Consider the following 25,798-nt stretch of genomic DNA (forward strand, 5'->3'; position numbering starts at 1 on the left):
GCAGGGAGTAACACTATGTAAATAAGGGAGTAATTATTCAGCATCCTCTATAGCCATATGGCTGCTCTTGTGTGGATGCTAATAGGCAAAGTGCCTAGACAGTTAATGCGCGATTTCCTTTCCTAAAACCAAACTAACCTTACTACACTGTTCCTACCAGCTCCGTACAAACTCCGTTCTCTCACCCCCTCCCTGCTGTCCTGCTAGCAGTTCGGATTTGCTCAGAACCGCTGTTTCTTCATAAACAGCGGAGTTCCATGGTTTCACTGCTTCCTTTTAATCGCATGGCTGCGCTTGGGTGGATACTAACCTGCAATTAAACCCTCAAAACCCTACTCTGGGAATTGGGCCTGTAACTATGTACAACCTCTGTCGAGACAAGTTTTTCAGCAGTTTACAAAGGTCTGCTGTAGCAAAAGTCCACACTGTGTGCTACTCTCGCTTGCTCCAGGTAGGTGACCTACGTGCAAAATATATTTGTTTTTGTGTGGGAATGCAAATATTTCGTCTGTAGCGTTCTGATTTTTCCACAAGTTAAAGGATAGGAGAGCAAAGATAGAAAGAAAAGGCGCGCACTAATATGCCCCGGGCCAATCCCGGAGGCAGTGCAATACTGGGCCGACCCGTGCCAGAGTGCTTCAAGCCAAGCACGCCGCCATATTCCAAAAATAAGTTTAATATCTTAGGTACAAGGACCCGCAGCAAATATTAATTCAGGCATTAAGTCTGCAAATCTCTGAGACTGTATACATTCGTTCCGCTATATATACTCAGACAACAAGGGGCACCCATCCGGGGACAGTTGTGTACCGAATTTGGTAGGCAAATGAAACCCTATGGGTTGTGGTATAGAAATAATACCACAATTAATAGGTAAACATTTTATACATGAAATTACTAATTGAAGCGTTACCATATCGCAAGCCGAATTCTAGGCCCACCTTGACCCTCCAACGAAGCAAGTTCCGTTTGGGACGTATCTTGTCGGGGTGTAACTGGACAATGGGTGCATTCTTCTTCGCTTTCTTCGTTCAGTAAACCAAACAGCTAACGCTCATTACTTCGTCTTCCAGATGGTGGCAGCCTTTTTTTCTCACCTGGCTCCACCATTCTCTAATTGGCCAGAATTCTAGCTGCGCCAAGAGTTCCCTGTATTCGTGCCAATCAGTAATGTCCGAGTGTCCTATTTCTTTTCCCATTTTGGCTATGGGATTGCGATCCAAATTATCCTGTGGTCACTACAAAGATCGACCTCTATGTGTAGGCCCGTATCACCCATTACGCTTTTGCCAAGAATGAGGACAGGGCAGGTGTCACCCTGCACACTACTACCTAATCTCGTGGGTGACGTGGGGTCTGTGAAAAGCTCCATGCCGACGAAATTTATAAGATCTGCCTCCCTCGCTTTGGGCGAGTCCTGCCGATAGCCCCAATCCCTGTGTCGGACGTTGAAATCCCCTACCACCAGTAGTGGGTTACAAGATCGTATGTTAGCCTAATGGCATCAGGAAAGCGATAGGGCTCCACTTTTTTTTGTGGGGGGGCTGCTGTAGGCATTTAGAATGCACAGGCTCTTTTTGAAATTTCTTTCCTTAGGAAGGATTTTAACGAGGTTTGCGTCCGCGGGTGAAACTTCTGCTGGGTACGTTACGTCCGATATGTGCCCTTGAATGGTAAGTACCCCTGGATGCCGGGCATCGATCCGACCTCCTGTAGGCAGATAACATCGGGTTTAACTAGAGTGCTTTGTATGTGAGATTTGAGTTGGCTAGCTTTGAGCCGGAGGCCTCTTGCAATTCCACTGCCAAACATGTGATTGTTCTTGTTGCTGTGATTCGTTAGAGGTCATAATTATGACTGAAGGTCGATTCGCAATTGCTATTAGCCGCGTCTGTGGCGTGGCGCTTCTGGTGTTGTTCTACGAGGGGTGTGACGCCCCTTTTGCGATCTGTACCCCGCATTTCGTGGAAAGGCCTCTTGGCCGCTGACTTCATTTCTGTTCTTATAACATCTCTGACTGCGTTCCAAAAGTCTGGAGCCTGCAAGAGCTGATCTGGCATTTTAGTGGTGGGTCTGGGAACGGCACCGTCGCCCGTGGTACCGGGGGCAGGACAACACGTCATCGCCTTGGGCCTCTTTCTGAGCCTGGCATTTTCGGCTTCTAACCTGTTCTTTCTGTTCGAGCTTTTCCGTGAGCTCATTTATCTTCTCGCCTGGCTGTCTCGTGGTGTTTCTGCGGTCGTTATCTGAGCCCGGAAGTTGCACTTCACAGGGTTCTAAATCATTTTGCGGAGTCACATCTGGGCGGCTTACCTTTTTTTTTAATTATTCGAGAAGTGTGCCATGAGGCATAAGTTGAGAAAGAGGAAATGAAATGCAGGAGATAGAAAGTTAAAAGAAGGAGTTAAGTCCAGTTTCGCTGAGGTAGTCGCAGAGGTTGCCAGTGTAGTGGTTGTCCATAGTCCACTTCTCATAATCACAGTCGCGGTCTCACCGCAGGCGCACCTCCCTGAGGAGCCGTTTTCTAACAGGAGCCGTTGCTTGGCACGTCCACAACAAGTGCTGGCAGGTCTTTTCCGGCCACTTCGATGCGTTGGTCTTCTTTTTAAGGCAACAGCCTTTAATGGTTCATACTCGCGTCCGTCCATTACGTTTTTGGTCACATGACATCGTGATGCCACGTGATCTCCACCACGCTCGCACCAGCTGCTCTTCTCCTCTGTCATGAAATGAATTCAAGCACGGCAAATTCAAATGAGTGCAAAGAGTCGCAAATGGCTTTCGCCTTCCTGCAGTTCACAGATATCTAAGTGCCTCCAATGCTTTATTCCGCTTAGCTTTGGAGGCTGCTAGTTCGAAACCTCTGTACACCAGGGCGGTCAAAAACCCTCGCATGCGCAATTAGCGGCTGCTGTTTCGGCAAGGATAGTTTCGCTTTGACTCCTACGAGGGCTTGCTGCTTTTTATGACCAATTCTTTCATTTATTCGTTGATGGGGGGAAGGGGGGATATGGTCGACTTGACAAAACGTGCAAACGTGTTGAAGGCAAGCGTTCTCGTAACGACAGCACGGGAGTGCACTTTTCAAAGCAGCCGGCAAAAAAGGTAACGCGTAGGACTAAAAGCTCAATAACCAGGAACTTGTGAGAAACTTGTGCGTCGAAAATTCCGTCCACTGCGCAACTGAAAACACGCTTTGCACCTGCGCATTTGTTCTCAGTCTGCACAGGCGGCATTCTGTGAACGCCTGGCTAGGAGCCCTTGTGGTGGTCACCCTTGTACCAAATGTTTTGTCGAACAAAACGCGTAGTCGACCGTGGCATTTAGGGGGCAGAGGATAACGTCGGAAAATGAAGGAATGCTTGAAAATCGTTGGGAGATGTCTTTACCGCACAGTATATGGTACCCTATGAGGTGCATCAATGTTTCGCATGCGAGATTCGTAAAGGCATGCTCTCGGTGTTTGTAATTTCGCTGCTTTCGCATGTTCGCGCAGTTTTGCTCCTAATTTGCATTTTCCAGCCAACGCTGCCGCATTAGCGTCTTTTTTCTGGAATGGCACCGTTGGACAAAGGCTGCGGCGGATGGCTGGTAAAGACGACTTGCAACCTAATTTTACTCGACCAAATATAGTTTTCACCGTTAAATAATAGATCATAGAAAAAGAAAAAAAACGCTATTAGGACGTCGATCACAGCTCAGGGGGTAGCATGTGCTAGCATTCGAACAGTTCAAACAGCGCGCTTAGCACTGAAACCTGAAGTAGACCCCCCCTAGTAGTACCCCTCAAACCGGTTGGTGCGCTGCAGTAAATTGGGCCACTGGCCCACTGTCATGGAAAAAAATTTAAACCTGGTTTTTGGGGAAGGAAATGGCACAGTATCTGTCTCGCATCTCGGCGGACACCTGAACCGCATGCTGTAAGGGAAAAGGGATAAAGGAGGGACTGAGAGAAGAACAGAAAGAGGTGCCATAGTGGAGGGTTCCAGAATAATTTTGACTACCTGGCGATCCTTAACGTGCACTGACATCGCACAGCACACGGGCGCCTTTACGTTTCGCCTCCATGAAAACGCAGCCGCCACACGGGGGTCAGAACCCGGGTACTCCGGATTAGTAGCCGAGCGCGCTAACCACACGGCGGGTCTGTCATGGAGGAAAGAAATAACTTTCGAGGTGCCATTATTCGTCACATTTTTTTAAAGCCAGACGCACCAGACGTGAGGGCTCCCCTCGCTTTCCTCCGTTTCACGTATACAGGCAACGCTACGGAAGCTGCGGAAAAAGTGCGTCCGCAAAGCCGTATTACTCTGCCACATATCATTAGCTTTTTTTGAAGCCTCGGTGAGTGTTTGGACGAAAATCGCGGTCTCAGCTGTTGAGGCGAACTGATCGGGCCCTGTGGCTATAATTTTCACCATATGTGAACTACTTTTTAGGCGCGGATGGTGTAAGAGCGATTTGCCCTACCAGTCGCGTGCACGTAATTTTTGCTTCTCGAAGTCTCGATAAGTAGCACGACGAAAATGAGCCAAAGTAAAATAGAGTCCAGGAGACTGCCAGTCACGGGACTAAAAAGTCATGGCACTAGCGATTTGTCGCAATGAAATATGCCTGTATTCACTGTGCTTGTACGGCGAACTATGCATTTCTTGGGCACCGTCTCAGCGCGCTTGCACAGCTGCGCCATTGGCCGAAAATTCCCAGCAGTCCTCACGAAAACACTTGACTTCCGGCACGTTTTCTTTTTTCATGCGGCCCAGACAGGAAGGGACACTTTTTATGCCAGAGTGCACGAAAGCTCGTTCTAGCCATGGTCTAACTATAGTGAATTGTAGTTCTATACTGCAGTTCTTTGAACTAGAATGGAACCACGCAGACGAAAAGAGGGACGTGGAAATAAAACAGACATGGCAGGGCGCGAATTATTGCTTCCTGTGCGTCCCACTTTTCGTCCGCGTGGTTCCGTTGTGCATTCTAGTTCGAACAACTAACTATCCCGCCTTTCTCTGTAGCTAGATTTGAAGTGCAGCTGATACCGGTGTGAAACACTTTTTTTTCCTTTGAACGCCACATCCAAGATTCGCTGTTGCTTAGCTGAATTTCACACAAAGCTGACGAATAACGCATTACTGTTTCTTATTCTGATTCTGTTATTCTGGTCACTGATTATTTTGTTGGTGCTAATCCCGGCCAGCTAAAGTGGGGTGTGCAAAACACGCACTATTACCGCGATCAGGTTAATGCTAATTAAAATGACGAAATTCCTGTTATCTACATAAGTATAATAATGGAGATGATGATAACGATGACAATAAAGGTGATGATGCTGATAATAATAACTGGTTATTTTGTCTAACTGCTCACAAAGCATACATTCCCGCACTGTTTAAGCACTGTTGTGCTTGTCTGCAGCGCCGGCAGCCTGTGGAATACACGTTTTCGTGGTACCTTTCGCGTAACTAAATCACTGGTTTGACATTACTCTGATTGAAGCACATCATAAAACAGGCGTGACATGTTACCATCTATGGAAAGGGGAAATTTCATTAGTAAAGAACAAGGTCCATTTAAAGTACATTGTAACACAGGCGCGACATGTTACCATCGCCATTCTATGGAGAGATGGAATTTTGCAAGTAAAGACAGGGCAAACATACACAGATACACTGTACGTTTTCTACAGACACGGGAAAATTCCATAATAAACAAAGTAAAAAGGCCAATATATATTGTTACACCTCTAGAGACTTGAATAAAAAGAAATGAAATAGTAAATGCGCAAATATACAACGTAAAATCTCTGCAGCATATCATAAAGTGCAAAACTTTTCATGGATTTTTAAGCAAAACATCTTTAGCACTCATTGCACCTTTTTTATTATGTATGGTTGATATTGATATCTGATAGTTTGTTGAATAATGCAGGCACATAGTAAGCTCTACATCATTTGCCATACTTCTTATAAATTCTGGGGACGCTGAATCGTTCTATGTTTCTTAAGGTGAACTTGCTTCTGGCTTCTCCGACTTAAAACATATTGTCGTAATAGAACCTGGTATAGATGGCGCAGTTCTGAAATTCTTCAATTGGTAGTAGGTCTGCTGCCCTATATAGGTCTTTATCTTTACCCTCTAATAGCACACCATACAAGACATTTTGGACACATTTATAAATTATACAGTTAATTTTCTTTTTTAGTGTTTCTGAGCAAAAGCTGTACAGGGTAATATCATACCGTAACTGTGATTTCCCTAAGGACTGCTATACTTTTTTATATGATAGCTTTTTATATGATACATCTGCGCTGCAACAGTTCGTAGCTTTTTAGAAATAAGATTCGCATGGTTACACCACGATAAAATAGGATTAAATTCAATGTCTAAGTACCGGACATTATTGCTATATTCAAGTGGGACACATATCATTTTTCAGCACATAGAAATATTGGCCTAGCACATTCAGTTTTTTGTAGGGATTATGAAAACACATGACCTTTGTTTTTGAGCTATTTGGAAAAATGTAATTATCCTTGTACCAGTTCACTTCATAAATTTATGAACATCCGTTTGAAGAGCGAATGGAGCTTCTTCCAAACTGGAATGTGCCATTACCAGTGCGGTGTCGTCAGCAAATTGGTACAGCTTGGAGCTTAAATTCAGGAATCCGAGGTCGTTCACATATATGTTGAATAATAACGGTCCTAGAGAAGAACCTTGGGGTACACCAAATTTAGTGACTATTAATTCACTATATTCGTTATCAATTTTCATGATCTGTTTACGGTTCATGAATTAATTTTGAAACCATGCTGCAAACGGCCCACGGAAACCCAAATTTTGTAGCTTACATTAAGGGGAAAGTGACGCTCGTTTTTTGAACGCTATGAAGCCCTTGAAATGAGACAAGCAGGAGTAACTGCACAAATAAACGTAAAGAATTGCAACACGAGTTGAACAGATGTTTGAGACTCCTTGATGTTTGAGAAGTTCTGTATTCCGGCGTTGAAGCGCGGGAAAAGGATTAGGGCGGTTGAGGGCAGCGAGGATTGGGCTTATTTACATTTATTTACATTGAGGTAATATGCAATAAGGGTTATGTACAAATAATGGGAGTTGACACGAGAGCGTCCGAACACGTCCACATCTCCCATCGGAGTACCCCAGCCGCTGGCTCTACTCGCCGAAGAAAACAAAAAAGAAATCGTCGATGACCGACGGCTGCAAAGCGACCGCGTAGCTCCCTCGCTGTGACCTTCGGTTACTGGCCGCCGCACACGTGCCCCACACGCACATAGACCCCGGCTGCTTGACCGTCTTACGGGCTCAATGACATTGTAATGAGGCATCGGGCCCGACAACACGTATTTCTTTTTTTTTTACTTGACCACTCTCACCGTAATAAACAGTGTAGGAACGGCAGAGGTGTCACGTGACGCGAAAGATCAGTCTTTAAAACAAGTTCACATATCGTACCTTCAGGACCCTCCAAACAGGCTCACATGCTTCATTACTTCCTGCAGTATGCCATCGACGTACTGGCCGTCATTCAGGTCGCGGCGAAAGCCAGGCTCCATGCTGAGCTCGTAGCCAGGTCCGTACGCCATAAGGAATCGGTGTTCCGGGATGTCATCGTCCAGTTCTTGGCCCAAAAGCGCCGCGGTCACCGCGGTCCAACACCGGGCACAGTTGGCAGCCTCGTATCCCCCTCCACCGAGCAGAAGCAGCGGCAGCCCCCAGCTTTGGATGACGAGAACGCACTGCACGAAGGCGGCTGGGGTCAGATTCCACGCGCCCAGCGGATCGCCAGACAGTCCGTCCGCACCGCACTGGCAAACAACTGCGTCAGGCGCGTACCTTTGCCTGACCTCGCTTATCACCGGCAATACCGCGCGCAGGAAAGTTGAATCGCTAGCACCACTCCGAAGCGGCAAGTTTATCGAATAGCCACGGCCCAGGCCGAACCCAACGTCATTCACTGCTCCAGTGCCAGGGAAGAAACCGGGCTCGTACTGGTGAACCGACACAGTGAGCACCTTGTCCGTGCCTTCGAAGGCTTCCTGAACACCGTCGCCGTGATGAACGTCCAAGTCAATGTACAAAACTCGTCCGAACTTTCGACGCAGTGCCAGTATACCAAGCACGACGTCATTAACGTAACAGAAACCGGCAGCCTCACTTCTGTGCGCGTGGTGCCAACCGCCTTCCCAGTGGATAGCAACATCACAAGTCCGCTCAATTAGTGCCCGTGCCGCCGCTAAGGTGCCACCAGCAACATTTTTCACAAGCGTCAGGAGTCGCTCTGTCGGCGCACAGTCATCGACTAGATTGTAGTCTTGAGCGCGACTTACGATATCTTCCCCATCCAGGTCTTCTGCTGCTTCGCAAGACTCCAGAAAGTCGACGTAATCTGCAGAATGAAACAGGCACAAATCCTCGCGGCTGGCCAAGAACGGATGAATGGGGTGCAGATTCTTGAGCAGGTTGTATCCCTTCAGAAGCCCGTGGACCAGAAAACAACGCTTACGAATGCGAGGAAGCCTCTCACATTCGAAGAGGTGACCCGGACTGTGGACGTAGCCGACTCGAGATTTTGTTGATGTCCCTGATGCACAGTGTTCATAACCCACGTTAGGAACGGCACTAACAGATGAGGGCAATTCTGATAATTTACTACGCGAGACGTTCGCCTGACTCGTCTGATCATCGCCGTCGTCATTGTTGAAAAGAGTGGAATATACGGAACCATACATTTTGATGGCTGAAAGCGCTGAACACTACTCTATTCTAGCTAACTGACGCACACACTGCGCGCTTAAAATTTAATATGGATTGACTTGGTTTGACTTGACCGGCGCTGAATTTGAACCATGTCTTGTTAGTTCTGGTTCTGCTTTCTTGGTTTGCTCGATACCAACGTGGCTCAATACCATTTCATTTATTTATTTCTATTTATCATACACTACGGACCAAATGTGGTTTAGTTCGGAGAAGCAGAGTACAAGGAATATGGTACAAAAACTGCGACCTTGAAAAAGTAGCATTCCGGTTGATAAAGCAGATGCCAAAAATGGACAACGCATACTGAGATGCACTCAAGCATACAGCCACACAAGAAAGTAAACAGTTGACTTGAGTTTTACGAGTATTCTGCATGTACTCCATTCATAGTCCAATGCTATTGTACAGTATTGTGCGTTTTTATCGCTGACACTTTCAAAAATTTCCCCGCCTCAACCGCTGGCTCGTTTGCGGTGAAACTGCACACAGAGCTTGCGTATTATGGTAACTTTTGTATCGTAGCAAGTTTGACAATGGTACTTACTTAGTTCAGGCGCACATGATGCGAAAACGTTAGCGTTTATGAGAGATCGGCGAGCCAAAACCCGCAGACGACGCTTTTTCGCTGAAGGGCGGCAGTGGCGCCATATGTTTTGGGCAGTGGAAACCGTCATGACAAGGCCGCCGAGGCGAGCATTGCAAACAATATTCTTTAAAATGTAAAGCCTCGTTAAATCATTTGTTCTGATATTTTTCCGCTTAATTAGTCGAAAATGTTGTAAGCGCTTCACTGAAGCAGACGAAACGACAGGAACGGCATATTCAAACGGCCCGCGCTCCTTGCAACGCTCTCCTCGACGGCCTTGTCCTACGCTTTGCGCTACCGCAAACAGATGGCGCCACTGCCGCCCTTCAGCGAAAAAGCGTCGTCTGCGGGTTTTGGTTGCCGATCTCTACGTAGACGATTATGTTTTCGCATCATGCACGGCTCAACTAAGTAAGTACCGTTGTCAAACTTGCTACGATACAAAAGTTACCATAATACGCAAGCTCTGTGTGCAGTTTCACCGCAAACGAGCCAGCGGTTGAGGCGGGGAAATTTTTGAAAGTGTCAGCGATAAAAACGCACAATACTGTATATAAGCCCCTCGCCTTTAATTTCAAATTGCTTCAGTAGAATATAAGTTTGGCATAATTGCTGAATCTAATTAATTGCACGCCGTTTGGGCTGTTTCGTGCTGATTATGTTATAATAGCTCTTGTGGTCGTCGTCTCCTACATGATCTGCATTCTTTTAGCTTTATAAAGTCCTTAAAAATAATTTTGTTATTTTAGCCGCAAGTTTGTTAGCGTTAAAGTTTTGGTGTTACATACTGAGCAATATCCCATTTGTAAACACATGGCACGCCCGCTTCATTTCTATTTTCACGCGCTGCTGGCGACTTAGAATTCGGGGTTTAAAATTAATCCTTGTGCTGCTGTGCAAGTTTGGTTCAATGCTCAAATGTTGTGCTTGTAATATAGTCTCTATCAACTGTGCCGTAACTTTTTGAGCACAATTTAAGTGTTATTATCTTCAGTGTAACGTCTTTTACAACTTGGGTTATTAAAACTAAAGCATGTTTTCTTCTCTGCTCATAGCGGTGGATTTCTGCAGGTATTTCAAGTACAGTAGAAATAAATATTTCGTTCAGGTGTCCAACGATATATGAGACAGATACTGCGCCATTTCCTTTCCCCAAAAACCAATTATTATTATTATTATTATTATTATTATTATTATTATTATTATTATTATTATTATTATTATTATTATTATTATTATTATTATTATTATTATTATTTAAAACAGCTCTCACCTCAGAAAAAAGAAAGAGCACAAAAGTAGGTCGCCATCCATCCCATAACCCTACCCCATATCTACTCAATGAACGGCTGCAGGCCTTTTCAAACTCAACTCATTCACTCATGCATTTGAGGTGTTCTTTTAGACAAAACTCGACATTGGTTAAAAAGGTAAAAACCTATTACGCCTGCCTGAAGACGGCCCCACCCATACATTGTTCAGCAAACCAAGACCTGCAAGGGAAAAAAAAAAGTTGCTTCTATAAAATGTCAATCAATGTTTGGAAAATAATGCCTACATTATCGTTAACTGAACAAAGAATAAGGTTATTGCACATTCCATGAATGTAAATTCATTATGAGTAGATAAAAAGCCTGGAAGCTGTCGCAAATATGTGCACAAAGAACGTTGGCAGAAATGATACATAGTGCCAGGCAGTATACATTTATTCATTATATCATGAGCAGTGGTCAGTGAGCGCAAGATTCATGCTCCAGCCGAGTATCGCTCGCGACGCTCGCTCAGCCTTCGGCGTTCGTCTCGTATTTCTGAGTTACGCCTTCCCCCGTCCCACGCGGTCGCTCCAGCTCTGCTTCGCCGGTTACCATCTGTCACGGCCTTCCGTCAGGAAATCGCGTGCTAAGTATCATGCGAGAGTTTCTTCGCTTTGCGCTGTCGCTCTTTTTCTCTCGCTTTCTGTTTCTCTCTCCTCTCTCTTTTTTCTTTTTTTAACATCGCAACTGCGAGAGAGAAAGAGAAAAAGGGAGTCTTTTCCTGAGAGGATGAAGAGTTGGAGAATGGTGGGAGAGGGTGCAGACGGGAACTTGTGTAGACGAGACAACGTTGGACGCGACGCTGAGCACCACGTCTGGCAACCACAACAGCTTTCGTCTCAACCAATCGGAGACGAGAGTGATACTTAAGGTGCGGTCCTCCCAGTTTGCTCCGCTCTTCTCATTCAGAGTGTATGCAGTTGCGCGGCTTCACTTGGTGCGGCAAGTTCGGTAGAGGCTGCAGCGGCAGAGCGCCTGAAGGTAAGTTGTTCTGCATCTCTTTTCGCTAAAAACTTCCCTTCAAACACGCAGTTAACGCATCTCTTTGGGAGTAGTCGATATTTCAGTCGCTTTACACGCTCAGATCTCACGGCGCTGACCTTAGGGTACTATTTATGACAGTGCTGAACTTGACGCGAAGAAATGCCTCATCTCATGTAGGGGATGACAGCGATACGCAAACGCTTCACACACCGCAGCGGCCTGTGCTGTCCTGCGCACAAAAACAGCGAAACGTGCACAAACGCCGACTTTCATTTTTATATCTCATGCTGCAGATCGTATTATTTGTGTGCTAAGTGATGACACCTTCGTTGTACACTCTGTTTTCGAAGTTGTGTCTATGCGTACGTTTAATGCTGCTGACTGGAACACATGAAAGGATTTTTTCTCCGAGCGCTCGCATCCATTTTCGTGAGCGCGTAGTTGCATTCATGTGCATCAGCTTAAGCTGGCGTACCAACGCGAACGCTTCACGACAGTGCGACGTGCACCAGAAAAGCGCGATTCGATTTTACGGAAGTTCGTTCTGGCGGAGACCGGCACAAAATTCAAGTTAGCGCTCTGGCCGGTCGCTGCGGGCGCTCGGCCGCGTTATCGCTTCCTGTGATGCTGGGTCCATGGAGTGAAATGAATGGCACTGGAAATCGTATGCGACAAAAGTGCGCGTCAGCGTCTCTTCTTTAACTGTGCACAAGCTTCGCACAGCACTGCATGTCCACAGCTTGTGCAAAGATCTGTCATCTAACAGGCGCTCGTGTCAGAAAGACGCGTTATTTCTCCCCGAACTTCCTTGACTCGGAGGAAAGGGCGCGTTGCCTCCATCCAGCTGCCCGAGCGGGGCCCGTGATAACCTCATGCGCCCGGTCTGGGTTGCGTCAAAACTTTTGTGTACGCGGGGAAGGGAGAGCTGACAAGTCGGTCCGAAGGAAAAGTAATGATTAAAAAAAGAGCGCGGGATGCGGCGCTCCTAAGTGAGCAGTTTCGAGTTACGGCAGTGCCGAATAGCGCAGCCCGCCGCTCAGCCAGACAATGGGCGACGACGGATCGCTCTCTGGCCACGATTTTCTGAGAGGGAACAGACTCGGGCTGGTGAAAGCGCCGTTTAAAGTCCTCTGCGTGTGTGTCTCGGTACAGTGGAATTCTTTATTGCACAGGGGAATGTGTACAGAGAATAATCGAGTACGGCGAATTTCACGGGATAGTGAAGGAGGGAGAATGGAAGAAGTGCCGTTGCCTCATTTGTGAGCAGGAAATAGAAGAGGATACAGAAATGTACTGGTTTACAGTACTGTGTGTTAAAATGCAATGTCTTGAACGTCGAGATGGCGGAATTAGGCTCTCCTTATTTCCTTCCGTTCGCGTTCTGTGGTCAACGGACACAGCTGTTGTAAACTCACACTGTGGATTTCAAAAGATTGCTTTTCAGAACCTACTTGCAGTAATGACGGCAAGTGCTTGAGCAATGGAGTTTTTTTTTTCTTTTTCAGAATCTAGTGTAGCTGGGGCGTCCAGAAAGTAAGATGTGCTGTTCTCTGCGGACAGTTTATTCGACGTTCATGTTAACATTATTTCTTGCAGAGTAGTGAGTAATCAAGTCGCCTGGTTGCTCAATTCTTATACAGTGGGCTTTCATTAATTCGAAATCACTTAATCCTAACTGCAGTTTTATCCGACATTACGTTCTGGTCTCCTCAGCATCTGGTGGAGAATTCAGCTCCGCAAATTCTGTTCAAAATTTGCGTCGGATCTCTTCATTTTTTGGCTGCTTACGTTGCAGCTGCGTGATGGAAGTAAAGGCTTATCGAAGGAGAACGACGCAGTTTGTAGATGCGTATGATGATGATGATGAAAACGTTAACAAAGACACAAACTTCATTTTTTCCCTCTCATTGTGGTAGAGAGAAAAGTCGTTTAATGAACCAGGCGTTGCACATTTTTACGGAGTGTTGCCTCGTTCAGAGATAATGAATAAAAAATATCTTTTGGCCAAACAGTTGCCGTGTTCTCACTCAAATTTCGCGCTCAAATGTGACTGAGTTTTGTTGTATGCTGGGTTTTGGTCAGGTACTTGCCTGAATCGATGAGGAATAATCAAAAGTCCGCATAGTATGCGGCGGTGTCGGACCAAAAAGGACGGTTTCGCAACAGCTGTACTGGCAGTACCACCTGTTGTCGGCTGCAGAATGACAAAAGCAGACGAACGCGTGACGCGAAACTAAAACCTTTCGGGGGCGAGGGATGGCGCTGCCAGTATAGCCGTTGCGAAACAGCCTTTTTTTTTTTTTTGTCCCGCATCGCCGCAAACTATGCGGACATTTGTATACTCCTCATTGATTCAGGCAAGTACCCACCCAAACGCAATATAAAACAAAAATTACTGCGAAATGCCACCCCGGTGCGAAATTTTAACCCCAGTAAGCGAGCGGTTAAGCCGACGGATTTTTTTTTTTTTATCGAGTTCCTCTGAGCGGTACAACACCCGGTATATATGCCTTGTGCCTGCAAACCACTGTCCATATTTCCGTGGACACGGCCGTTCAGTGCGAGATACCGCCGCCGAGTCCGTCTGTCTTCCGTTCACTATGTATATTCGTAGAGGGAAAAGCCAGTCCCAACAGGAATCTATACCTGTAGAGGCTTTTTAGCTCCTTGAGTAGTGCAGTACACGGAGATGTAAGGTGCAGGAAAAGAACATCGTGTGACACGGACCTAGAGTGGAGAGAGTGGTCGTGAGCCTTCCTTGTGGAGGTTGGCCGTGGCCGCCAAGCCTTTGAGGAGGCCTCGACACACCCTTAGTTGTCGGTTCAGTTTTTTTCCCCCTCACCTTTTGGCAGTGCGATAGCGTGATTAAAGGATTAAGTTGGGCTAGTTGCTGCTTTTGATCCACAGACTGCGACATATTACTAGCGTTAAAATACGCACAACGCATTTTAACGCTAGTGATATGTCGCAGTCTGTGCGATAGCGTCTGCGTCTATTTTGTCTTCTATGAAGATAAGGCCTTCTCTGCTCTCCTATCGTATAAGGAAACCGGAGAAATGTGCTACATTCATTTCAATGACTCAACGTAAACCCTCCTGGCGCAAGTATGAGCTACGAAGAGCAGAGAGCGATTGAAAAGTAAGAAGAGTATGTTAAGAGTTCTGGGCCGTTGTTGCCTTCAAGTTCTACGTAGAGGTTAGGTGCATTGTGTATATTGAAGATTTTAGATGTTTGTCGCAGAGACCGCATTGGGCGATGGGAGATAACTTTTTGGACCAGCCTCAGAATTTTAATATTCCGCTATGGGAAACCATGAAAACCCCCGTTTTCTTCGCTGAAGGAAGTCACAGAAATTGAATGCGAAAATAAAACCACCCCTGCTTCACCGGAGTGAAAATATTTGTGGACCCCACCTCGTGGAGTCCGAAAACCCGTTAATCATGGCGCCCGTTGAAAAATTAAAATCACCATCATCAAAAGTCACGACATTAATCATGCTGAAAGCCTACGTTTGAAGACGGGCAGGTCGTTCTGCTTTATCACGGTCAAAAAGTTATCCTTCAACGGACGCACTAATGGGGATGGGAAAAACAGCTCTCCCGCGGGCTCACATTTTTCGAAGCGCTTTTTCAGAGCAGGCATATATACTGGGAGAGGGCATCAAGGGGGGGGGGGGGGGTGCAGAGAAAGAGGGGTAGGCCAGTAATTATAAGGGTAGGATAGCATTTTTTCCTAACAGTTATTATGGTTGCCGCACTAAACAGACACAAGCGAGGATATCCACATTGACAACGCACAGCGGGCGTCAGCGCTTTTGCGGTTATACATCAGGTGAATATTATCAGTACGCAAAATGTATTGGTATTACTCCCATCATCCGAGCAATGCAGTAGTTCGATATATTTGTCTCACCGTGCTGCGCGATAGCAAACTAAGGCTGCCATTTGGGTGAGTTGGTAATGGTTCATTGTGAAAAACGACGCGGGAATAGGGGACGCAGGAAAACAGAGACGCAATACAAGCGCTCACTGGCAACTGATTTTTATTCGAAGAAACGGACCCTTTCCAGAAAAAAAAAAAACGCAACAAAAACCAGTTGTAAAAAGAAAAGCAATGCTACATATCATACATGAAGGTGAAAACGCACCACATCGCCGTGGTGCAAGCGCGCACGATGGATCTTTTTTTTTTTTTGGAATAAATGATTTCCTTATCATTGAGTGTAATTGATGTATCGCTAATGCAACCGTCTGTGTTACTGTGAATATGGAAGGCTTCTAAAATTGCGCGTGTCAGCTGGTGCTTGTTTGCCGAGAATGACGGTGTCAGAAAAAAAAAAAAGGAGTGCATATGCCTTTCCTCCAATAACGGGCAAGGTTGCATAAAGAATCATTGGAGCGGGTATTGTAGTGCTCAATTAGACGGACGTTTATGCATCGCCCCGTCTGGCCGATGCAGACCGCTCCGCAAGTACATGGTATCCTGCCCATGGTATCCTGTACGGTTCTGTAACAAATTAATAATAATAATAATAATTGGTCTTTGGGGAAAGGAAATGGCGCAGTATCTGTCTCATATATCTTTGGACACCTGAACCGCGCCGTAAGGGAATCGATAAAGGAGGGAGTGAAAGAAAGGAAGAATAGGTGCCGTAGTGGAGGGCTCCGGAATAATTTCGGCCACCTGGGGCTCTTTAACGTGCACTGACATCGCACAGCACACGGGCGCCTTAGCGTTTGGCCTCCATAAAAACGCAGCCGCCGCGGTCGGGTTCGAACCCGGGAACTCCGGATCAGTAGTCGAGCGCCCTAACCACTGAGCCACCGCGGCGGGACCTGTAACAAATTGACCGTAGAGTTTTGGAGCGCGTCAGTTTTTTTTTTTTTTTTCTGACGTTCCGTACGCACCGAAAAGCGCTCGGGCATCTTTAGAAAACAAAGAAAAACGGCAAGAAAGAGATAAACAGAGTGTGGGAAATGTCGGCGCACCCTGCAGCTCAAGCCGCTGGGCTGCCGGGGCTGATCACACGTTCGGGTCTGGCGAAATGACAGGCTGCCAACGAGCAGGTCGCCGTTGCGAACTTTGCTAGGGGCCGCGCGCTCTGGCAGTCGGACGACGCCGGAATCCCGAGCTCCACCCTCGCCTTGAGATCGCCGGTGGTTGTTCGCGCGTCCACGATTTCTAACCGCTGCTAAGACCGGCCTGGCTGACCGTTTGCTTTCTTTCTGTTTTGTTGTTCTCGCTAACAACTCTCGCTGGCACGCAACGCGCAGTTCACGACCGATCCGCGGTACAAGAACAATGCGCTCAGATCATATACACATGCTGAAGAAACCGAGGACAGCGAATGCTGGTTATAAGCGAGCTATAAACACTTGACTTAGTGTTTCATTAAATGCGCTTTTCCTCTCTCTCTCTCTCTATGTAATCGAAAAAAGCATATGAAGTGAGGAGAGCGGGACGAGTTTCTTTCTGACATTTTTCTTTTGACGCTTGATGTCCGGGCGCGGCTTTCTCCCCTGTCAGAGCGGGTACAGAAGGTGGTGGTGGTGGTGGTAGTGGTTTTATTAAAATAATAGTAAAAAGGAAGGAAAAGATTTTTGCTAGCCCCGGCATCTGCCATCGATACTGAAGCACCTGAGCTAGGGCAGCGGAAATAAAGGACAGCAGGCAGAGTGGAGAAATGAAATGAAAGAGGTGAGGGGACAGGAATAGAGGACAGGGGGAGGGTACAGAAGGGCCGAAAGCGCTTTAATTCTATACCCTGAGCTCGTCTGATTCGCGAGAGCGAAGTCTTCCGGCAGATGCCCCACGTGGCCTCCGCTGTGGGCGTACCCGTGCATCCCTTACAAAAATTTCATTATATACAGCCCATATAGACTGTCTGAAGATGGTTTAAAGAAAAGCCGCCGCGGTGGCTGAGTGGTTATGACGCTCGGCCGCTGGCCCGAAAGACGCGGGTTCAACCCCGGCCGGGGCGGTCGAATATCGATGAAGGCGAAATTCTAGAGGCCCGTGTTCTGTGCGATGTCAGTGCACGTAAAAGAACCCCAGGTGGTCGAAATTTCCGGAGCCCTTCACTACGGCGTCTCTCACAGCCTGAGTCGCTTCGGGACGGTATGTTAAACCCCCATAAACTAAACAGTTGAAAGAAATTTGGCGGAACGAAATCGAATTTAACTCCCGTTCGCGTGCCCTACATGTTTCCCGGTCGCCCCATCGTGCGGTGACAGTGCAGTATATACACAGGGCGACAATTTTTAAAAATAGGTTGTTTTTTTCAGTTAGATGAGCTCTTTTTTCGACATAGCATTATCAGCGGTGTAATACATCAGAATACAACTAAGACGTGCTAGCTAGCAGGCTGGTTAACTACTACTGTTACGTTCCTTAATTATTGAGAATCGTGTAGCTCACCGTACTTGATATCCATATCAGTGTTTAGAATTTCGAAAACGCGGTTACGCTCGCGACCGCGGCGGCTGCGTTTTTATGGAGGAAAAACGCTAAGGCGCCCGTGTGCTGTGCTGATGTCAGTGCACGTTAAAGATCCCCAGGTGGTCGAAATTATTCCGGAGCCCTCCACTACGGCACATTTCTTCCTTTCTTCTTTCACTCCCTCCTTTATCCCTTCCCTTACGGCGCGGTTCAGGTGTCCAACGATATATGAGAGATACTGCGCCATTTCGTTTCCCCAAAAAAACAATTATTATTATTATTTTTACGCTCGGCGCTGTGGCCCAACAAATTTTGCCTACAATCGCGCTAATGATACATGCGCTTTCGAGAAGCCTGCAGGCAAAGAAACCTCTTCAATGCACCAACTCGTCGAAATAGCCAAAACTTGTTGGGCCACAGCACCGAGGGTAACTGCGTTTTCGAAATTTAAAAAATTGATATAGATATTACCTACAGTGGGCCACGCGCCTCTCAATAATCAAGGAGCCTAACAGTAATAGTTAAAAAGTTAACTATTCTATATATTAGCTAACCAGTCGGGTAGTTAGCACGTCTCAGCTGCATTCTGATGCACTACTCCGCTGCCAATGCTGTGCCGAAAAAAGCGCTCTTCTAACTAAAAAAAAAAACTATTTTTGAAAATTGTGTAAAATGTCAGGTCAAACACCCTGCATAGTCTACGCTCACTCGCTTCCTTTTTTTTCATGCAACATATACGAAGCGAGCCTGCTGGCGCGGTCAGTTGTTCGAGCTCCTGGCGCCGAGCGTTTTTTTGCCGCAAGTCGCTGCACAGCAGAGACGCACGCGACAGCACCGCGCCAAGAAACGTGCTGTGGCGAGTTTTAGATACGCGTGGGAAATATTCAAGTACGCCCCGGTGACGCCTACGACTGCCTGCGAGCTGGGAAGGCATACGTCATGGAGCAAGGGCGGCAAGGATGCATTTCGAATCGCGAATGCCAGCGCAGCCGACTCCTCTACACCGGTGCCGAATTTCCGGCCATCCGCAGAGTAGCCTCCCTGGTGGGAGGAGTTTGCGCGTGACGACGCCATGTAGTGTCACCTTGTCCCCGCTGCGCGCAGTACTGCAAATATTTCTTTTTTCTAGGAGGGAAGGAAAGGCGCATTGTCTCAATCTCTGCGGACACCTCAATCACACCGTGAAGGGAGAGAAAAAGGCGCCGCAGTGGTGGACTCCTGTGCACGTGAAAGATTCCCAGGTGGTCGAAATTATTCCGGAGCCCTCCACTATACGGCACCTCTTTTTTCACTTCCAGCTTCCCCCACGGCGCGGTTGAGATGTCCACCGGGCAGTGAGACAGTTGCTGCTTACTTCCTTTCCTCGAAGACCAGCCAATAGTAATTGCGACCACCTGGGTACATTTAGCGTGCACTGACATCACACGACCGTCCTTAGCATTTCGCCTCTGTCGAAACCTCGAGTGCTTTACCCACGCGCTGAAGCGGCCAAGCCTTTTGCCACGGATATTTCGAGGCTCCCCGTGTCCGAAGCGGTCAGATGGGGCCGGCCACTCGGGTGAGCGCTGCAGGGCTTCGTGATATGCACAAAAGTGACTGAATTCATCGCAAACGTGGTTGGGCGCGTGAGTATACGCATGCAGGGGCTCAGAGCAAGAGGGCGTGACACCGTTGCGAGATACGGCCACCGCGCAAGAACGCGGGGTGAATTCGAGATAGAAACCTGCGTGGCACACTCTGTGCACGTTGTCTTGGCATAGCTGTATAATAAGCCGCAGGAAGCCACTTTATTGCGCATGCAAACGCGTGTGCCAAATAGTGTACGTGCACCCTATTGGCTGCCCGAGAGCTGCTCCAAAACGACTTGGGGACGATCTTATCACTGCGTTAACCCTTCATACGGCTCGAGCTGTATACGCCTGTCTGACATGAATACAAACTCAGAATTACTTAAGAAACTGAATAACTCCACTTTCCAGCCGTTTCGCCCATTGGTTTTGTAAGAGAGAAGGGGCACACATTTGTACCAACGACCGCTTGAAAAGACAAAATGTAGTACGTGTCCGTACCGCGGCCATTTAGACGTATAATAAAACTTGCATTACAAGTGAAATTGCTTCAATAAGTATTATGAGGTAGTACGTCTGGTCAAAGGGAAATGCCCATAAGGTCAACAAATTTCGAAAATTTATTTTTCCCGCCAACTGTTAGGGCTACAAATCAACAACAAAGGTAATAATGCCCTAGCGATTAACAAACTAAAGTCCACGTGCGAGCAAATCAGTAGGATGATTGGCAGGGTATCTGGCAAGCACGGTGGACTCGCGGAAAAGGAGACTTCACGCCTGGTGCAGGCTTTCGTCATAGCCGAATAACATATGCTGTGCCTATACCTGAAACTGCGGCAGAGCGACAAGAAGGAATTAGACGTAATAGTCAGAGCGGCCATCAAGAAGGCGCTTGGACTCCCCTCCAAGACGTCCACTGATCGCCTTCCCCACCTAGGAATGCATAACACGCTGGAAGAACTACTCTAAGCTCACCAAACAAGCCAAATAATGCGGTTATCAACGACCGAAGTTGGTAGACGAGTCCTCGAGGATCTGCACACAGCGCTGCCACCAACAACAGAAGACAGAGGGGACATTCCCAAGGACTGGAGATATAAGCTACTAGTTAAACCAACACCAAAAAACATGCATCCCGAGCACAATCAAGGTAGGAGAGAAGCCAGAGCTAGAGCGATAGAGAAGTATTACAGCAGCAAAAATGGCGCGTATTATGTAGATGCGGCGGGCCCTACGCAAGAGGGCATCTGCACCGTCGCGTGTCATATACACGAGGGAAATCAGGTGGATGGACTCTAGGGTAAAACTAGTAAAGTTGCGTTAGCCGAGGAAGTGGCGATAGCGCTGGCAGCCACTAACTCCGACGCCACGCACATAATTTCTGATTCTCAACACGCCCGTCGAAATTATGCAAGAGGAAGAATAGCGCCGCTTACCAGCAGAATTTTATCAAACGCGCAACACAGCTCAATGCAGGGAACAAAACAATTGGTATGGGTGCCCGGACACCAGGCAATAGAAGGGAACGAGGCTGCCCACACAGCCGCCCGACCGTCTCTCCCCCGGAGTTCCGCTGAACTCCCAGAGTCTATCGGGACTCCTGTACCGAATCCGCTTACCGCATATGCGGACATTACAGCATATCTGCGCCTCAGTAGGCAGACGTTCCCCGAGCCCTCAAAGGCCTGGATAGAACTGAGGAACGACACCTCAGAAGGCTGCAAACGGGGTCGTTTCTATGCCCTGCGATTCTAAAAGACATAGACCCAACTGTTTCGGGGTGCTGTAAATTTTGTGAGATGTGGGCAGACGTATATCATATAGTATGGGCCTGCCAGAAAAATCCGCAAATAAAGAGAGTAAATCAGCCAGCGAGAGAGGGCTGGGAGGCGACCTTGTCCAGCTGCTTAGACGTGCAGAGTCCCAGAGGTCCCTGGTTCAAAGAGCGCGGGCGTTGGCTACCGCGAATGGTGTAATAATAATAATTAATAATTGGTTTTTGGGGGAAAGGAAATGGCGCAGTATCTGTCTCATATATCGTTGGACACCTGAACCGCGCCGTAAGGGAAGGGTAAAGGAGGGAGTGAAAGAAGAAAGTAAGAGAGAGGTGCCGTAGTGGAGGGCTCCGAAATAATTTCGACCACCTGGGGATCTTTAACGTGCACTGACATCGCACAGCCATAAAGACGCAGCCGCCGCGGTCGGGTTCGAACCCGGGAACTCCGGATCAGTAGTCGAGCGCCCTAACCACTGAGCCACCGCGGCGGGGCCGCCAATGGTGTCCCAGAATGAGGACTACCACCCAGGCAAGGGAGCAGTGAAACCCTCCACTCTCCTCTAAAATCCGCCCCAGTGCATCCAATAAAGTTTTACCACCACCACCTACGCCGCTAACTGGGCAGCGTCGAACTGTACACCCGCTCTCGTAAAAACGCACAGAACACCAATGAAGCATATTAGCCAAATATTAAAACCCGTTGAATGGTTTGTTTGATAGTCGGTAGTATTCAGCGCGCAAAAATGCGGTTAGTAGGTCTTGGCCATTTGCGGCACTTGAAGCAGGTAGGCCTACATGTGTCCCGCACTCTTAAAAAGGGTTAATACCTGTTTTATATAGTTTTCAGCAAAAACGACGACAGCAAGAAATAGCAGCAACAACATGATACGTGCCTCATTTACAAAGCAGGGATGCGTGGTATGGAGCAAATTTGCCTTGATTTGTACCGCACCCAAACACGAGAACTGATAAGATGTGTTTCTAATGCTATCGTGGCACGTGATTGTTTTTTATCCTTTCTGTAGTGCGCAGACGCGTAGAGCCTTTTTTTACGCAAAGTCTGTTTCCAATAAAACCAGTTCTGAGAGCAGCGTTCGCCCGTGTGTTTGCGTGTTTCTTCTCTTGTTTGTGCTCCTTCGCTGCCGTTATGGATCGAGTCCGATTGCAGGGCACTCATAGTTGAGGTGTGCTGTTGGACCAGCTTTGACAACGTGGTTCAAACGCGCTCAAAACCACTGCTCAGTGTTGCTTCTTCCTTCGCCTTGTCCATCATCGCGACTGTGAGGCGGTCCAACCCGCGACTTCGTGCGCCTAGCCTGTGCTGCGTTCTCGCGTGTAGCCCGGGAAATGGTGTGCTCGAGTGCGGGCCCAGCATTCTATAGGCACTATACAACTACGGCGGGACTGGCCACGTGGCGAGCTGCGCGAGACCCACGCGTTGGCACGGAGAAGCCTTGGGTGCCCGCGGCAAAGCGGCTGCCGGGGGGGAGCGCACGAAGGCTGTCCCATCTGGCGGGCTCCCAGAAAGTGTCCGCACCCGGAAGTGCGCGACGACCCGAGACGCCGCGGCGAGGAAGTCTCCCTCTGCTCTACTCCGCGCCGGCGTGCCTCTCGGGACTCCCCTGCCGCGCTTTCGGATCGCGGTCTGCACGGCGTCCGACGCTCTCCATCAATTTTTCCCACCCGTGTCCGGAACTCCGCCGAATGGGCGTCGACAGCAGTGCGCCTTTCTTTTCGTAAATTCCCAGGCCACGCGGTGGTTTGAGGCTGGACCAGATGACGGGGCCCTCGTAGCACCTCCGGCAGTTGTGTACACTCTGTTTACCCTCTGGATGGTCAGAGCGACAGGTGTACCACACGAGGTGCACTCCAAGGCCTGCAAGAAAACCCCATATCTTGGAAACTGAATTGCGGCAGAGTAGGCAATCAATACACCGTGGAAGGAAGAGGGTGGACACTTGGCCGCACGCTCCACCTTGCATCCTCCCGATTTAAATAAATAAATGGCCTGCCGACCAGTGTCTTACTACGCCCACATAGCAGCCAGGAACGGTCACCCGTGATGTTCAGTGTGTCGGTGAACCGCGGTTTGGATTGCCACGTGGCAACAATAGGTGCCAGCCCTGACGGCCGACACTATTGTCGCTGGCCACCAATGCTGTGGCTTTGAAGCCCTGTTCCGAGTGTCCGCTTTTCCGTGCGCAGCTCCGCACTCGCACGCCGTTCGCTTTTCAGGCGGCCAGCGTTAGGGCGCGTTGCCCAGTCGGGTTTTTACACATAGTCCCGAACACTCGCGGTATGCGTGCGCCACGAATGGTTGTGTCGCGCATATCTTGCGCGCGCACCAGTCTTCCACCGCGGAGCAGGCAGCTTCTGACGACCGTGGAATGCTGTCGCGCCAAGTCATCCTTCTTCTGACCCAGCGTGCCGTTGCCCGCGGAAACAATGTGATGCTGGCGCACGCGCGGACCCTTGAAACCGGTCTCTTCTACTGCAGTGCCGGCGCTTCGAGCTCCAGCTGTTGCGTCCGGGCAACTCGTGCAGCCCGCCGGTCTGCCTTCTCCGCATTGCGCCCCTTTCTTTTTCGCTTACCGCGGTGCTGCTGTTCGCGCCCATACGGGGAAAGTTCCGCGCGGTGTCCCGTGAAAGTTGTGCATGCTTGCAGAAACAGGCTGGCCCCAGCGCATGAGTAGCAAAGATAGACGTTACGAGTTGAGAAAATGGGCTGATGGGGAAAGGATGAGTGTCGCGCTAGTCTGTCCTGTGGACAGACGATACCGATATTGTAAAGCGCCTGCCAGTGACTTGAGTTTTGCAACGGAACCTTTCAAGGCGTCTTAGCGCACCATGCAACGTGGCTGTACAAGGCTCTGTCTAGCCTTATTTTCTTACCCAAGCAGGTCGGGAAAGATAACATGCAGCTGGCGGTATAGCTTCGCTGTGCGGCGAAAAGCTATCCATAACCTCGCTGACATCGCGGGTGGTTATCGGCAGGCGGCGTAGCGCCGTTGGCCTCGTCCTTTGCTTGAGCCAAAGACGCCAGAGACTGCCCTTCTGGGACATTCGCTCAATGTGGCCTATACAGCGCCTCTCTTGAGAACTACATTCACGGACAAAGCTTTTGCAGGATGCCAGTTCGGGGGAAAGTTATTTCTGCGCGCTCAGGCATATTTCACTGGAAAGCGTGGAAGCATGGGGGGACATGCATGTTCCGTTCGCTGGAACAAATATCTGCTGACTTGGTGGTGAGACTAAGAAGAAACGTATATTTGTTTTTCCCTGGCAACCGCATCTGTAAAGTTTTTGTCCGTGACTGTGCATATAGAATCGGCTGCATTTTGATGTTTCGCGGCTCGCGTCTGAGCGAGCTCTTCAGCTCCGCAGCCGCTGGGCCCGAACGTTTTTTTTTTTTTTTACTGCGGCAGTATATATGCGCTGTCTTCCTAAGCAATGAAAAAAAGAATGCAATGCATGCGCGTCTAACAAAAAAAAAAAAACGGAAACAGCTCACGGAATCTCCCAGCTTCCATAGAAACTCAACTGGTCAACCACCCAGGAAGCTTTTTGCTACTCGGATTGTTTTCATTTATTTAATTTTGTCAGGACTCTATTTGACCGCTTCCTTGAGCAGTTTTTGCTACACCATCACTGCACTTGGAAACTCTTTTGCGTTCCGCAAGTACTACTGCGTCCTGCCGGGCTTAAGCGTTCTGCCTTCATTACCAAGCGTGACGTAATCATTCCGTCTACACCTAACGCCGCCTGTAAGCCCACTGCAGGGAGCGCGACTGTCTCAAAGGGAGCGAAAATTTGCCGGAGACGGCACATGACGGGGACTACACATGTTCGCTGAGTTACAACTGCTCTGCTTCCGACTTCCCATCTCCGGCGCCGTTTTTCCACTGCGTTGCGGCATGACCGACAAGCGCAACCAAGTTAGCTGCGGCATGACCGACAAGCGCAACCAAGTCAGCTGTAAGTAGAGATGGCCGTCGCTTCGCGGTCTCGCTAGCGTGGCCGGATCAGAGCGGGCCGCATTCTTCATGCGCGGGGCCTCTTGGCGGCAGGCGCTCTCCGAAGGGGTTCCGTTCACGGCGGCGCGGCGTGAGTTACGACCGCGGATGACAGGCGGCCGGCGGCGGGGCGGGAACGGCTTTGCATCGCCGACTGTCCGGGGTGCGGCTGTCGTCCGCGACGCATCTGGTCCCCATTGGATGGCCGCTTCCGGGCCGCCGTCATACGCCAGCGCCCGCTGCGCCAGCTGCAGCCTGCCCGTGGCGGCGGTTGACGGATGCGGCTGCGCTCAGCCGACTCTGCTGTGGGCGCAATAACAATCACTGGAGAGACACCG

General features: G+C 48.6%; 2 protein-coding genes across 3 annotated transcripts in view; one reads left to right on the forward strand and one right to left on the reverse strand.

The window, feature by feature from the left end:
• Window positions 1-8,895, reverse strand: part of LOC144115330 (histone deacetylase 8-like) — a 55,921-nt gene extending 47,026 nt beyond the window's left edge. The window contains exons 1-2 of one of the 2 annotated variants that reach the window (XM_077649666.1): window positions 7,477-8,890; window positions 12-2,719 (exon numbers count right to left, since the gene is read on the reverse strand). In XM_077649666.1, the coding sequence (XP_077505792.1) occupies window positions 7,479-8,753 (1,275 nt within the window). In that variant the 5' untranslated portion in view covers window positions 8,754-8,890 and the 3' untranslated portion in view covers window positions 12-2,719; window positions 7,477-7,478. Of the gene's footprint in view, window positions 1-11; window positions 2,720-7,476 lie in introns of those variants that run through there. The other variant, XM_077649667.1, reaches the window with a different exon arrangement.
• A 2,613-nt stretch (window positions 8,896-11,508) lies between these two features.
• SPARC (secreted protein, acidic, cysteine-rich) overlaps window positions 11,509-25,798 on the forward strand; it is a 39,224-nt gene continuing 24,934 nt past the window's right edge. Inside the window, exon 1 of the mRNA XM_077649675.1 lies at window positions 11,509-11,661. The gene's annotated coding sequence lies outside the window, so the exon portion shown is untranslated. The remainder of the gene's footprint in view (window positions 11,662-25,798) is intronic.

The sequence above is a fragment of the Amblyomma americanum genome, chromosome 1 (genome assembly GCF_052857255.1).
Source record: "Amblyomma americanum isolate KBUSLIRL-KWMA chromosome 1, ASM5285725v1, whole genome shotgun sequence".
Lineage (NCBI taxonomy): Eukaryota > Metazoa > Arthropoda > Arachnida > Ixodida > Ixodidae > Amblyomma > Amblyomma americanum.